General features: G+C 43.9%; 1 protein-coding gene across 1 annotated transcript; it reads left to right on the top strand.

Moving 5' to 3' along the window:
* The first annotated feature begins 1,095 nt into the window (after positions 1–1,095).
* Positions 1,096–11,529, top strand: ywhag1 (3-monooxygenase/tryptophan 5-monooxygenase activation protein, gamma polypeptide 1). Its single transcript, XM_086130970.1, has 2 exons — positions 1,096–1,352; positions 9,426–11,529. The coding sequence occupies exons 1-2, from the start codon at positions 1,266–1,268 to the stop codon at positions 10,080–10,082; spliced, it is 744 nt and encodes a 247-aa protein (XP_085987096.1). The 5' UTR covers positions 1,096–1,265; the 3' UTR covers positions 10,083–11,529.
* Positions 11,530–13,206: the final 1,677 nt, after the last annotated feature.

The following is a 13,206-nucleotide window of genomic DNA, read 5'->3' as shown; positions in this document are numbered from 1 at the left end:
CATGTTTAAAAGAGCGGAAATATTCCGACAGAGGTAGAACGAAGTGCTAACGAAGGGTTATGATATCACTATCGGTACAGTCGTTCATTTGATCAAGCAGGATGGGTTTGTCTATTTAATCCAACAGATCCGTCCATCTACAGTGTACTTTTTATCCAGGGTTGGGTTGCAGCAACTTTAGCATAGAGGGCCAGACTTCCTCCTCCCCAGTCACTTCATCCACCTCTTCCGGGGGGGGGGGGGGGGGGGTGCCAAGGCGTTCCCAGCCCAGTGGGGGTCTTCCCGTGCTCAGAACATCTCACCGGGGAGGTGTCCAGAAGGCATCCTAATCAGAGGCCCGAGCTTCCTCATCTGGTTCCTCTCAATGTGGAGGAGCAGAGGCTCCACTCTGAGCCTTTGGGACCTCCGGGGATCTGCCACCGAGGAGCTTTTGAACCACCTTGGTGACCTCAACCCCAGACATAGGAGAGCTCGCATCAGAAATCCTAATATTCTGCTTCCTCATGCGAAGGCATGTCGGTAAAACTGAGGAGGTGTTCCAAGTATTCCACCCACTGACTCACAACATCTCGAGGTTAACAGCGCCCTAGCCCCACTAAACAGTGTTGATGGTGCACTGCACCTCCCTCTTGAGACATCGAATGGTGGACCAGAATTTCTTCAAAGACATTCTGAAGTCATTCAGCCTCATCGAACTCCTCCCGAGGTTTTGGCTCATCACCACCAAAGTTGCACTCTGCTTTGCCCAGCCAGTACCACCGTATTGTATATATGCTACGTGACAATAAAAATTAATTTGACTTGTATTGAAGTACATGTCAGCCTGTGGCATTTTACTCTTAAGGAGTTGAATCAGTAATTTTACTTTTGTCTTTTTTTAACACAAATATCTGTACTTCTACTTTAGAGTGTGAGCACATTTATCACCTCTGTGTCTAATAATGACTTTATCACGTTACCTTGTAGTAGTAGTAGTAGTTGTAACGTAGTACAGAGGCGGGTTGCCAGGTCCGTTACATCACGACACCAGGACACGCCCAAGTGGGCGGTGACAAGGCCGTGGAAAGTGCTCCGAGTGGGAGGGGTGTCCCGTCGGCAGGCCCCACAGAGTCAGACAGCAGGCAGCAGCTGCAGCGAGAGGAGACCAACGCATTACGCTCTCCATTTAAAAAAAAAGAAGACATACACACCCTCACAGTCACAGCGACACATTTCTTAGCTTTAGACGTACTGTGCACTCAACGACAGCACGCTCAACATCCGACATGGTGGACCGCGAGCAACTGGTGCAGAAGGCCAGGCTGGCCGAGCAGGCTGAAAGATATGACGATATGGCAGCTGCCATGAAGTCGGTAAGTCGCCCTTCCCACGATTGACCTTTTCTTTTTTTTCGCTTAATAGAATCATTCGTGTTACCCGTACGCATACATGTGTGCTGCGGCGCTTGTATGAGCAAAAGCACGCCCATTACGCTCCTGGGCAGGAGCGCAAGGTGTCTTTCGTGGCATTCATGTCCCTATTTAATCCAAATGAAATTGGTGTATGAAAGTTCTAATTAAAGACCGCAAATTTACGAACAAATTACCAGTGAACCTGACAGCATGCGGTTCAATTACAATTCGGACAACGTTATTTGGTTGGGGGGGGGGGGGGGGGGGGCTGGCTGTAAGGCCCGTGAAGCCATGTTCGCATTATAGCTTTGACATAATGTGAGAAGGGGGGGGGGGGGGGGGGGGGGACGACACCGTGATACGATTTGGCTCATTTAGGGTCCAATCATTCATTTGGAGTATTAATAGTGCTGGTAGCGGTCTGTGGTCGTGAGAATGCGGACCGCTTGATCTTGGGGCGGTGCCTTTCGGTCAGGCTCCCTTTTTACGGTCTCTGTGCGTGGTCGTTTAGGCACCCCCCCTCCTCCCTCCCTCCCTCTGGCACACACACACACACTCCACGCGCAAACCATCTCCACCCTGGAGTGATCAGATGAAAAGGCGTCTAATGCAATGGTTTAAAATGACAGCTCATCGAATACTGTTAAGGGTGCCCAGTGTCAGGGTTCGGTGGTTGCGCGCTGATCAGGTTCCCGTGTCGACGGTTGCCGTTTACATGATGCTGAATTGGCATCGACTGAAAATGATTTAGCAGTTTTTCACGAGGCGGGTGCGCGTTTGGCGCATAAGGAAGAACGACATCGGCTCAAGGTTGGTCGCAATCGATTCTGGCGCAGATGCGCGCAAGATAAGCGCCCTTTTTCGGAGACGTGGGTGTTGGTGTTAGCGCAGCTCCCCCCCCCCCCCCTCCTCTCCCTTTCCATCTTTCTTAATTGTCGTATTGCAGCAAAAAAAAAATGGTCGAGTTGTCGCATGATGGAAGGCGCAGCCGCAATAATCGATGTCTTATGTGGCAGCCGCAAATCCGCGCACCCTCGACCCTCCTCGGCTCTGCAGCCATCGAGCAGATCCGCACAGAGGCGTGCCGCAGCATCTGCCAAGATGCAGCGCAGGCCCACCCTTAGTGCACCATTTCACGAGCAGCATATTGTCTGAATAACTACCGTAGCGACTGTCTTGGCAAGCTGCTCCTTTAAATATGACAATTATATCTGAGTGCTTTAGACACAGAGAACTCAACAAACATGTTTTATTATTCCAGCGAATAGAATATCTAATTGCCATAGTTGGATGTGCCCTGAGAAGCTCAACATACAATCATACCGCAAGCCTATGAGTACAAGCCAGTGTTATGACATACGTATGCAAAAAGAGCACGACAAGACACTACATTTTTCCATGCACTGTGTTATATCTGTTTTCTTCCAAACATCAACATGTAAGGTTGACATGTTAGTTGTCCACAATGTTACAGGGACTGTGGCTCCACCCCGTTCCATTTATGCAGAGTCAGAGGGAAAGAGGTCTGTCCCTCACCCTGCCAATGTCTTCTCTGCAGCACTGGGCAGAGGGGGTGTGTCTGCACTCTGCAGCCTCACCCAACATTTAAAGTGGGGAATCCCTTGCCGCGGTAGACATGGCAACCGGCTTGACGCAAAACAAAAACTGAGGTTAGTCAGGTTCGGGATTCAAGGAATGGATCCACAACCTATGTTCATCTGCTGACTCAGGGCCGGCCCTAACCAGTGTGGCGCCCAAGGCACGATTTTATATGGCGCCACCGTTTGACGATTTACAAAAGAGGTCCGATTTTTAACATTGCCTTTTTTTTCCATAAGATGACATCACTCAGTTTAAAATATCAAATGAAACATTCAATAGTTTTGACAGTCCCTCAAGAATTTCCATTCCTTACACTAGTCACTGGTGCATTTTCCCATTTCACATAAATGTATTATTTATGTTCTCATTGCCCTTTGATATGCTTTTTTTCAACTAAAAATTTGATTTCAAGTTTAGCAAATGAACTATGGAATCGATTTCTATTCATATCCCATTTAAGTACACCGACCACCATCATCCATTTAGAAATACACACCAACTGAGGCGGGCACTCAAGAATTAATTCAATGCAGGTGACGCACAGCCACTCTGCCTGGGCAGGATTGCTGATTTCAAATTAATTCACCTAGGTCGGGGGTCGGTAACCCGCGGCTCCGGGGCCGCACGCGGCTCTTTAGCGCCGCCCTAGTGGCTCCCTGGAGCTTTTTCAAAAATCTTTGAAAATTAAAAAGATGTTGAAGGGAAATATATATTTTTGTTTTAATATGGTTTCTGTGGATTATTGTGTATTTGTAGCAGACAGTCATTTTGATAGTAGGCTAATATCGATACATACAGCATGTGTTGCCTTCAGGGTTTTAATTTTTTGCTCCAGATGTATTTGTTTTTTTGGTCTAATGTGGCTCTTTCAACATTTTGGTTGCTGACCCCTGACCTAGGTCTATGCTCATTTAACAGTTTATCTTGATTTCAATGAATTCCTCTTCCCTTTGAATTGACATTTTAAATTAGTCGCTACAATCCGTTTCAATCTAATTATAGTGAAGGTTAATTTTCAGCCAATTTTGGCGCCCACTAGAGTCCATGGTGAAAGAAGAAGTCGCTACATTTGATTTTTCTTTTAAGTAGGGCCGAGAAGTGATTTTCATTCAAATGTTTAAAGGTAAGTAATTAAGTACTACTTCAGCATTGGTTTGTGATAGACAACTTAGCGTTCTGACTTGTGCACAAATTCAACTGAAGGAGAAGTCCTAAATTGTCGCCAGTTTTGACTGCAGGCATGCAGACGTCTCTGTCACGATGTGCAAGGATGTTAGAGTGGGCTTCACCAAGTATATATAGGCATCGGCTTGTGATGACTACAGTTTTCAGTGTGCACTCTGGTCTTACTCTTAATCGCGGGAAAAAAATGTAGATTTATTATTTAAGGAAACATGGAACTTTAAATGTGGGGTCACCGTTACATTTTTGACTGGCAAATACATTCTAACGTATCGTATCTAACGTATTGTATTGGTGTCATGTCAAAAGTGACATGAGATGGAGCAACAACATCGGTGTCACACATCATCTACTTGGCCATTAGTCATGCCACTGGTATGCTTCAAGTCTTCTGCTGATCCTAAGCGAGCCAACTGGTATTGAGGTTGCCCTCCTCAAGTGGTGTGGGAAACGCCCCCAGATCTTATTGCCTGCACTCCTGATCGGTAAATTAGCTGCTCAGATCACAAACGGCTTTGAAACAGACAATCTGAAATTGTTTACGTTAAAAATGAACAACTAAACCATTGCTATGGTTATGCGGCTTGAACTGGATTTCTCAAGTGTAATGACTCCTCAAACAATAAGCCGCCCGAGGAAAAGGGGGTTGTCGGGGATCTCACATGTTGAAGAAGTTGGCAGTGGTTAATGTCGTCTTGTTTTGTTCAAGAAGAGACAGGAAGCAAACCATTTCCACGACATACACCAAGGTCTTTCTTTCAGAAAATCACAAAGGACTGTGAGATAAAGCAGTTAGCCAACTACCTACACATGGTGAGACTCAGTTTAGATCTCTGCAAGATTTACCGTATTTTCCGCACTATAAGGGGCTTCGGATTATCAGGTGCACCTTCAATAAATAGCCGATTTTAAAACCGGTTTCAAATATATCCATATATTAGGCACATCGGATTATAAGGTGCAATGTCGGCTGTTGAGAAAATGGAAATGGTTTTAGGTGCGCTGTATAGTGTGTAAAATACGGCACATTTTCATAGAAACACGAACAGGGAAAATTGCACTTCAACGCTATATATTTATTTAAATACTTCTTGTCCTTCTACTTCTCCCTTTCATAATTTTGCTGCTGTAAATTCGGAATTTGTCCATTGTGAGACAAATAAACGTTTTCTTATCTTATTCTTTGTCCATGATGTACACTCTCTTCTCCTAACGGGAGACGACATGAACAAGCTCTCAGGATGCTGCCAGGAGGAAAGCATTTTTCGGATAAATTCGAAAATAGCAGCTTGAGAGGCAGGTGGGCAAGGCACAAAAAGACATGGAGACAAGAACTTCAGTCAGCACAACTGTCGACATTGACTATGTTTCCGTGCAGTCAATAACCCTTTCATGTAAATACGCTCAAAACCCCAAACATACTCCTATTCGGGTTTTTAAAAACCCGAATAAGACCCCTGGGCTAACCCTTTCTAACCCAAATATTTGATCATATACAGTATGCGATCGGAATACCTCCACAGAAAGGGACATTGGTTTGTGTTCCGCTCTAGCTGCAGTGACTTTTAGTTGTTTGATTGCAGGAAGTACATGTATGTGCGATGATACCCCTTAGCTGCACGTACGTATACTGTATATGAATCGAGAATCAAAAGGGCCCTCACAGCTGAAGCCATAGGGCAGTCATTTTACGTGGCCACTGATACAGAACTTGTCGTTCCCCCCCCCCCCCCCCCCCCTGCTGAAAACACTGTTAGCAGTTCATGTTTTACGCAAGGATTTTCATATAGCATGTATTGTATTGTATTGTATATGGAGTAATGAGAGCATGTCAAACAACGAACTTCACCACTGTTTAGATCGGGATATTCCTGTATAAAGGACTAACTCTGTTCGCTCACACACGTAAACGGGCTATCCTGAAAGAAAGTGGAATTTTGCACATGACCCAAATATTGACTGCATGTACCAGTAAATGTAGTCAGTGAAGGAGAAAGGTAAGGCTGACAAGACCACATTAAAATAATGTCAGAAGAAGCAAATAGAGGGAACCAATGGCAGACACGAAGGATCATAAAGACACAATAAATCCACCAAGCACACCCTTAGACCAACCGAAGTCCAACAGAAATTCTAAAGTCCACAAGGAATTGCAGCATTCATATCCTCATTCACTTATTACACACCAGCATATCTTTACATAAACACAAACTGGAATCAAACAATCATGAACATCTGTAAATTAACACTGGTTAAATATTTACAGCAGATCAACTTTTCAACAGGATTTTTTTTTTGTGTTCAATCCCGAATCTACCCTCATTTATTAAAAAAATATATATTTTTTTGCTGTTGAGATGTGGTTCGCGTGGTTGCCTCATAGTCTCGAGAGCTTCTGCGTCTAAATCAACTTATGCCTTCCTGTTTGGCGTTTGCATTTGTGGATTTCTGCGGGAATTCCCGCTTCCTCTTCCGTCTTCCTCTTTCTTTGGACTGGAAGCAATACAGATACTGGCTTGCACACTAATCTTATTTCTTTCAAGCTATGACTCATAAAGTAATATATGACCCCGTGTGCAAGTGCGATCCCGTTTCCTGTACGCACAGTATAATTCCCTTCTATCGGACTTCCTCCCCCTACAGCAGCCCACATTGCCTCCACACTCCACACATTGCTTTTGAAATGATAAACCTGTCATTGTAACGTTTCCTAAGCCCGGCGGCTGTACTAACAGGAAATGTCGTTCGCACGCGGCAACAAAGTGACACTTGAAGCGCCGCCATAACTCCAAAGTGTATGCTACTCCTCCTCCCCCCTCTTATTAGCCCCTTTGTGGCTAAAGCAACAATCCCCATTCACGCCGCCAGTGACGTCAGGTAGTCCGCTACGCCTTTGTGCTCTGCTGCCTGAAAAGAGGGTCAGCAGGGGGGCTTGTCACATCAGCTTAGGAGAACCAACAGACTTGGAGCAAATGAGCAAGGAAAGCCAGAGAAGAAGCGTGGAGTTGGGAAGAGCTGGGAGAGCGTGATGACGCCTTTGCTCTATGCATCAAAACCTCAGTAAATGAAACGTGAGACGGCGGCTTCACAAACACGCGCATCTCCACCACCACCCCCCCCCTTTTTTTTTTTTTTTGCCATTTCCTGTGTACGTTTAATGACCAAGAGAGCTGTCAGAGAGGAAGCGATTGATCGCCCCCAGTTGTTTGGAGGTTTGGGGCGCCGTGTGTAAAGGATGAGTCAGGAGAGAGCGGCCGCGAGTGATGAGCATTTATGGGTAGACAGAGCGCTATTGTCATCGCGCCACCGTGGCTTCCGTCAGGGCTTTCTGCTCACCCCGAAGCCTTGAACACAAAGATAGCCATCTTGTTTTCCTAAGCCTCGTCACTTCGGTGCTTGGCTCATTCTTTTGTTAGCATTCGGTATCAGCCAGGTCCTACTCTACATGAATTGTAATTGAATGGAAATGACGCATCCGTCAGGCAGTATGGAACCGCAGTCATCGATGTGCTTCGACAGTGAGCTATGGGGGTTGGGTGACTTTCCTCTGTGCTTGGAAGTGAGCTCATTATGCAACTGATGTCACTTGATTGTTTTCCCTGCCTTTATGCTCTTCCTGTACAGAGGTCATTTTATTTCCGGGTGTTTAAAAAAATGGACACATTGTTAAGGAAAAACTAGATAAGCGTAAAAATTAGACTGAAACTGATTTACGTTTCATCACGGGACAGACTTAATGATATTAAATGTCAAGACTTTTGGTCTAGCTTGAGTTTTATGTCTCACCACGTCAAAGTGAATAATAATAGATGACTTATTATATATGCGGTTAATGGATGATGAAACGGCCTCTCCAAATAAATGTTGAACTAAAAGAAAAGTCAACCCGAATGGCTTTTTGATAAGCGTACGCATGTTTTGGTGTTGTTGAGAATCTGTCATCTTTTTTTAAAAATATATAATTTTTGGAAATATCGATAGATGTTGCAATGCTCAAATACCTACAGGGGCATTTAGAAAATGCAGCATGATGCACGACTTTAATGCTAATTCAATCCACGTTCTATCCCAGGGGACCATACACTGACATTCAATTAATATGAGCTTTGTTCCTCGCAAAGTCTCTTGTTTGGATTTGAGTTCTTGGAGCTTTTAAAAAGCAGTTTTATTTTAAATGGGTTGTATCCGAACCCCCCCCCAAAGCGAATACGATGAATCGCCACTGCATGAGAGGGCTGAAAAGGTATGAGAAAGGGAATTGGTTTCTTTGGAGGGATTTCCACCCACACTGCTGCGGCTTTGTCCACACCAACAGCCATGTCAGCATCCTTTCCACTCGAGATTATAACTCTGACAAGATTTTGCAGTTGCTATGGAAACAGCCACTTCTACCATCAGATTAGCTTTTCCTCCTACTTTTGCTTTTACATTACAGGTACATATAACCTCACTGCGAGGCACAGCTCAGTTTAAAACAAACAGCTTTCCTATTTTAGCAAAGACTTCAATTCTGTTTCACATCCACGCCGGTGTCTTAAGAGACCGTCGGAATGACGCATCTGAATGCTCATATTGCCTGCGGTAAACCTGAAGGACACCCGCTTTTCCTCCGGTAGTGATGCCGCTTGACAAACTGATGCATTTTGACACTGAAAGAAGGAACCTCACGTGTCATCCCTCAAGTCTAGTTCGCACTGCTTGTTCGGAACCAGCGGAAGCGCGTTTCAGAATTACCACACCCGGTGGAGTCACTCCGGAAGTGACATCACGCGGCCGAAAATGCAGCCTTCGGAGGACCCGGCCTGGGATTTTGGATATAGGCATAGTAAAGGGCAAAGTTAGCCCCGCCCCCCACTTCCTGCTCTGGTTTGCTCATGGAACAGAATTTGGTTCCGGGGGGGGGGAAAAAAAAAAAAAGTAACAACAGGCTTTTCACTTTGAAAAGGTCTGTAAAGAGTCCTCTGTCACACAGTCCCAGTGGGGTAAAAGGATTAAATCCCTTAGACAGACACGGGCCTGTCAAAACACTACAAAACAAGCTTTGAGCGATGACGATAGCCAATCAGCATTCATCACAGACTATGATGTCAGCGTGCTGAGGGCGGGGCTAGTAGTACTGGTGTTAATATACAAACAAATAAATGCATTGAAAAGTTCCAAATCATAAAAATATCATTAGAATTGAAAGATGAGTTGTGAAACCGAAACAACTGTTAACCGGTATTCTGTTCCATTGATTTTGTCTGTCAGGTCACAGAGCTGAACGAAGCACTTTCCAATGAAGAGAGGAACCTGCTCTCCGTAGCCTACAAGAACGTAGTCGGCGCGCGGCGTTCATCCTGGCGCGTCATCTCCAGCATCGAGCAGAAGACGTCCGCCGACGGTAACGAGAAGAAGATCGAGATGGTGCGGGCCTACCGGGAAAAAATCGAGAAGGAGCTGGAGACCGTTTGCCAGGATGTGCTCAACCTCCTCGACAACTTCCTGATCAAGAACTGCAACGAGACGCAGCACGAGAGCAAGGTCTTCTACCTGAAGATGAAGGGCGACTACTACCGCTACCTGGCTGAGGTGGCCACCGGCGAGAAGCGAGCCGCCGTCGTCGAATCCTCCGAGAAGTCGTACAGCGAGGCCCACGAGATCAGCAAAGAGCACATGCAGCCCACTCACCCCATCCGCCTGGGCCTGGCTCTCAACTACTCCGTCTTCTACTACGAGATCCAAAACGCCCCCGAGCAGGCGTGCCACCTGGCCAAGACCGCCTTCGACGACGCCATCGCTGAGCTGGACACCCTCAACGAGGACTCCTACAAAGACTCCACTCTCATCATGCAGCTGCTACGAGACAACTTGACGCTGTGGACAAGCGACCAGCAGGACGACGAGGGCGGCGAGGGCAACAACTAAGAAGAGTCTGCAACCTCACTTCTGCCGAAAAAAAAAAAACACCACAACAGTCGCGCTCACAAATGACAAAATAAAATAATACTGAAAAAGTTAGCAATTAAGATAAACAGCGGGTGGGGGGTAAGTGGTGGAACATCGACAGCCAACGGTATTAACACGGCTGCTGTTCTTTATTTTTCCACAAAAGTTAAAGTAGGAGAAAAGAAGACCTTAGCTTGAGGTATAAACTACAGTTATTACAACAAAAAAAAATACATAAAAGAAGAACAAAACCCCCTTCTTGGTAGCCTCTGCAGCATTTGCTAGAATACCGCCGAGAAGCAAGAGGTGTGTCTTTGGCGCCGGCGTGAAGATGGCTGGTTAGAGGCTGACGTCATTGCGCAAATGAAGCGGAGGTTGTCTTATTGCATTGAATGAGGGGGAGAAGTACCCAGAAATTGAGTTTTGATGTTCTGAGCAACAGGGAAAAAAAAATTTCAGTAACCTTGAATGTCATGAACCTTGCTTTTCTCGAGAGGGCAAAGCACACGGATGACAAAACGCGGCTTATAGGGGTGTCTACATACATGCGTAATGACGTGACATCTTTAGTTTGCAGCACACTATGGTCGTTGAGTGAAAAGCAGGATGTCTCCGTTATTGAAGATAACATGGAGAGGGGGGGAAAAAAAAAGTGTTCTTTTTGTTTTGCTTTGTGTCAGGTGTGTGTCCGGCTAAGTCACACAGTCATACTGTAACTAAATAGAACTTCATAAAGTAAACTTAGTGCAGCTTGTCCCTATCATGTGCTGATGTGCTTTATTGAATAAATTAACTGTTTTTGGACACCTAATCCTTAGTGTCAGTATTGTCGTCACTTATAATAGCCTCAATTGGCTCCTGTTTGGAGAAAAAAAACGATTCCAATCACAGAAGTCACATAGCAAAAAAAAAAAAAATTTTAAATAAGAAGTGGAGTTCGGTAGTGGAGAACGATCACGAGGCTAGAAAATGGTTCCACCCTTACTCTTCAGTTCGTCGTCTGAAATGGCTTCTGGAACCACAAAGCTGAAGTATTGATGATGGCCAGAGTTCATGCAATGTGACCAGAAGGCTCCATTTGGGGTTTGTGGATTCACTTTATCTGCAGTTTCTTTTGCCTATGACAGTATTTTGTTTCTTCGGTGTAAGATGAGAACTGCTCCGGTATTCTCCATATTACGGTATTGTGCATGCTGGTGATGTATTTATAGAGTAGCTTCAATTTATTAACTTATACTGTAGATGTTATGTATTCATAGGGGTATTGGAAAATACTAGACCTTATTTCAGATGATTTTCTATTTATTTCTTTTTATCGCAATTGTTAGCTAGACCTTCTTTTAAAATGTGTTTTCTTTACTCCATTTGCTGAAGTACGCTATACCAAAACAGTAATTGTTACCAATAAATTGACCTGTTACAGACATTACGATGGTGACATGCAATTCTTGGGAAGAGGACGATAACGTGCGAGAGATGTTTGACAATGAGGGGTCTCATAAAGTCAAACGTCCACAACTAATAAAACACTGTTTACGGGTTTATAGTCAAATAGCACACACCCCAATATTGTCGCTATTGACCGTGTTTAATCGGTCACCACCACCAAACCTACCTCACCATTAATCTAATCCTAAAGAAATATTTTGTATTGATCGTTTTGGTGATTACAGAATAGTCATATACCAGTCATCTAGCATTGTACAAATGCTAGTCATGCACATTTAAGGTCAATACTGTCCATCTATCAATTCATCACAAACCCAGAACAAAACTTGCAAAACGTTACATTTTCTTTTTTTTTTTTTGAAAATCAGCCGTCACATGAAATTTCTCGGTAACGACGAAGACCAAAACAAGATAATGCAGACTTGTACCATGCGGCCTTTTATGATGATCATGATAACCTGTGCACTGTAGTAACCGCTGTCCCTGAAAGGATTAACTACCAGGAAATTAATTATAATCAATCTTAATGCAAAACAAATACAAGCAATGTATTGGATTAAAGTGATGGAAAGAAAAAAGCATGATCTTAAAAACTGGGCGATCCATAGCTGAGAGACTTTTGACAAATACGTATAAAAGCGAACATTGTGATCCACATTTAATATGTCACTTGTACATTAAACCGTACTAGTATTAAGTGAAACCTTTCTTATCATTCAACCCACATTTGAGTCTCATGAAATAATCACAGTTCAAAGGGTATTTTAGTTCATCAAGTGGTTGCACTAAATAAAATAATCCTAATCCATATCTGTATTTATGGATTAGACCGGAATTTTAATTCATGCAACCAATATTAAATAACAAAAACTGAATCAATACAAATAGCATTTGTTTTTTTCAGTGTACAGTTTTGAGGTGTCCATCACATTTTGAAACACGTTTACAAAGTGATCTGATCTAAATCTTTTTTACCGTCATCATATTCAGGGCTCCAGACAAATTTTTTTTTGTTTTCACTTGGAGCACAGTGGCCCTAACCTGAAAGTTTAGGGGACGCTCATTTTCACTACATTACTGCTAAAACCCAAACTATTCACAATGACTGATTAAAAAAAACAAAAAAAACCAGCACATTTTCTGGTCGCACAAACACAAGTAGTTGAAAAAGTTACTTGAACTGAGTGAAATTTTAGGAGTGAAATGCCACCATTTAGGGGCATTGTGGTGCCCTAATTTCTCCTGCAAATGATGATAAACAGTAATTATAGTGTTCATGTTATGCTCACCAATCAATTTAACCACAACCCTAAAACTCGGTTTCAAGTAACGGATGAATTTACCTTTCCAACGGAGGAAGAGCCTGTGCTTGGACGGAATAATCAACTCCCAAGGTGACTTTCTTGGCATAATTTCTTCAGTTCTACTGAGGTGAATGAGTAAAAAATAAAAGTAAAAAATCCATTAGTCCTTCGAATGAATTGAAACACATGAGGGAAAATAAGTGTTTTTGATTTCCTGAAGTGTTTGGGGGGGGAAAAAAAAACAGCTGCTTGAAACTAACTGGCTGGAAGCTAATCAAGACTCCGGTCCTTCTATTGGACGACATATGCTTTGTGCCTTTGTGCTTGTATTAACCAATACGTATTTGAGA

The sequence above is a fragment of the Hippocampus guttulatus genome, chromosome 15, assembly GCF_054856545.1.
Source record: "Hippocampus guttulatus isolate MCC_2025c chromosome 15, RoL_Hgut_1.0, whole genome shotgun sequence".
NCBI classification, from domain to species: Eukaryota; Metazoa; Chordata; class Actinopteri; order Syngnathiformes; family Syngnathidae; genus Hippocampus; species Hippocampus guttulatus.
The sequence above is the reverse complement of the archived record's forward strand: the minus strand, read 5'-3'. Positions and strand labels throughout refer to the sequence as shown.

What these genes read in the sequence shown, in the direction of transcription:
- ywhag1 (XM_086130970.1), top strand. Translation starts at nt 1,266, where the DNA reads ATGGTGGACCGCGAGCAACTGGTGCAGAAGGCCAGGCTGGCCGAGCAG. An exon ending in TGGCAGCTGCCATGAAGTCG is followed by an intron (nt 1,353 to 9,425) that starts GTAAGTCGCCCT and finishes TTTGTCTGTCAG; the next exon opens with GTCACAGAGCTGAACGAAGC.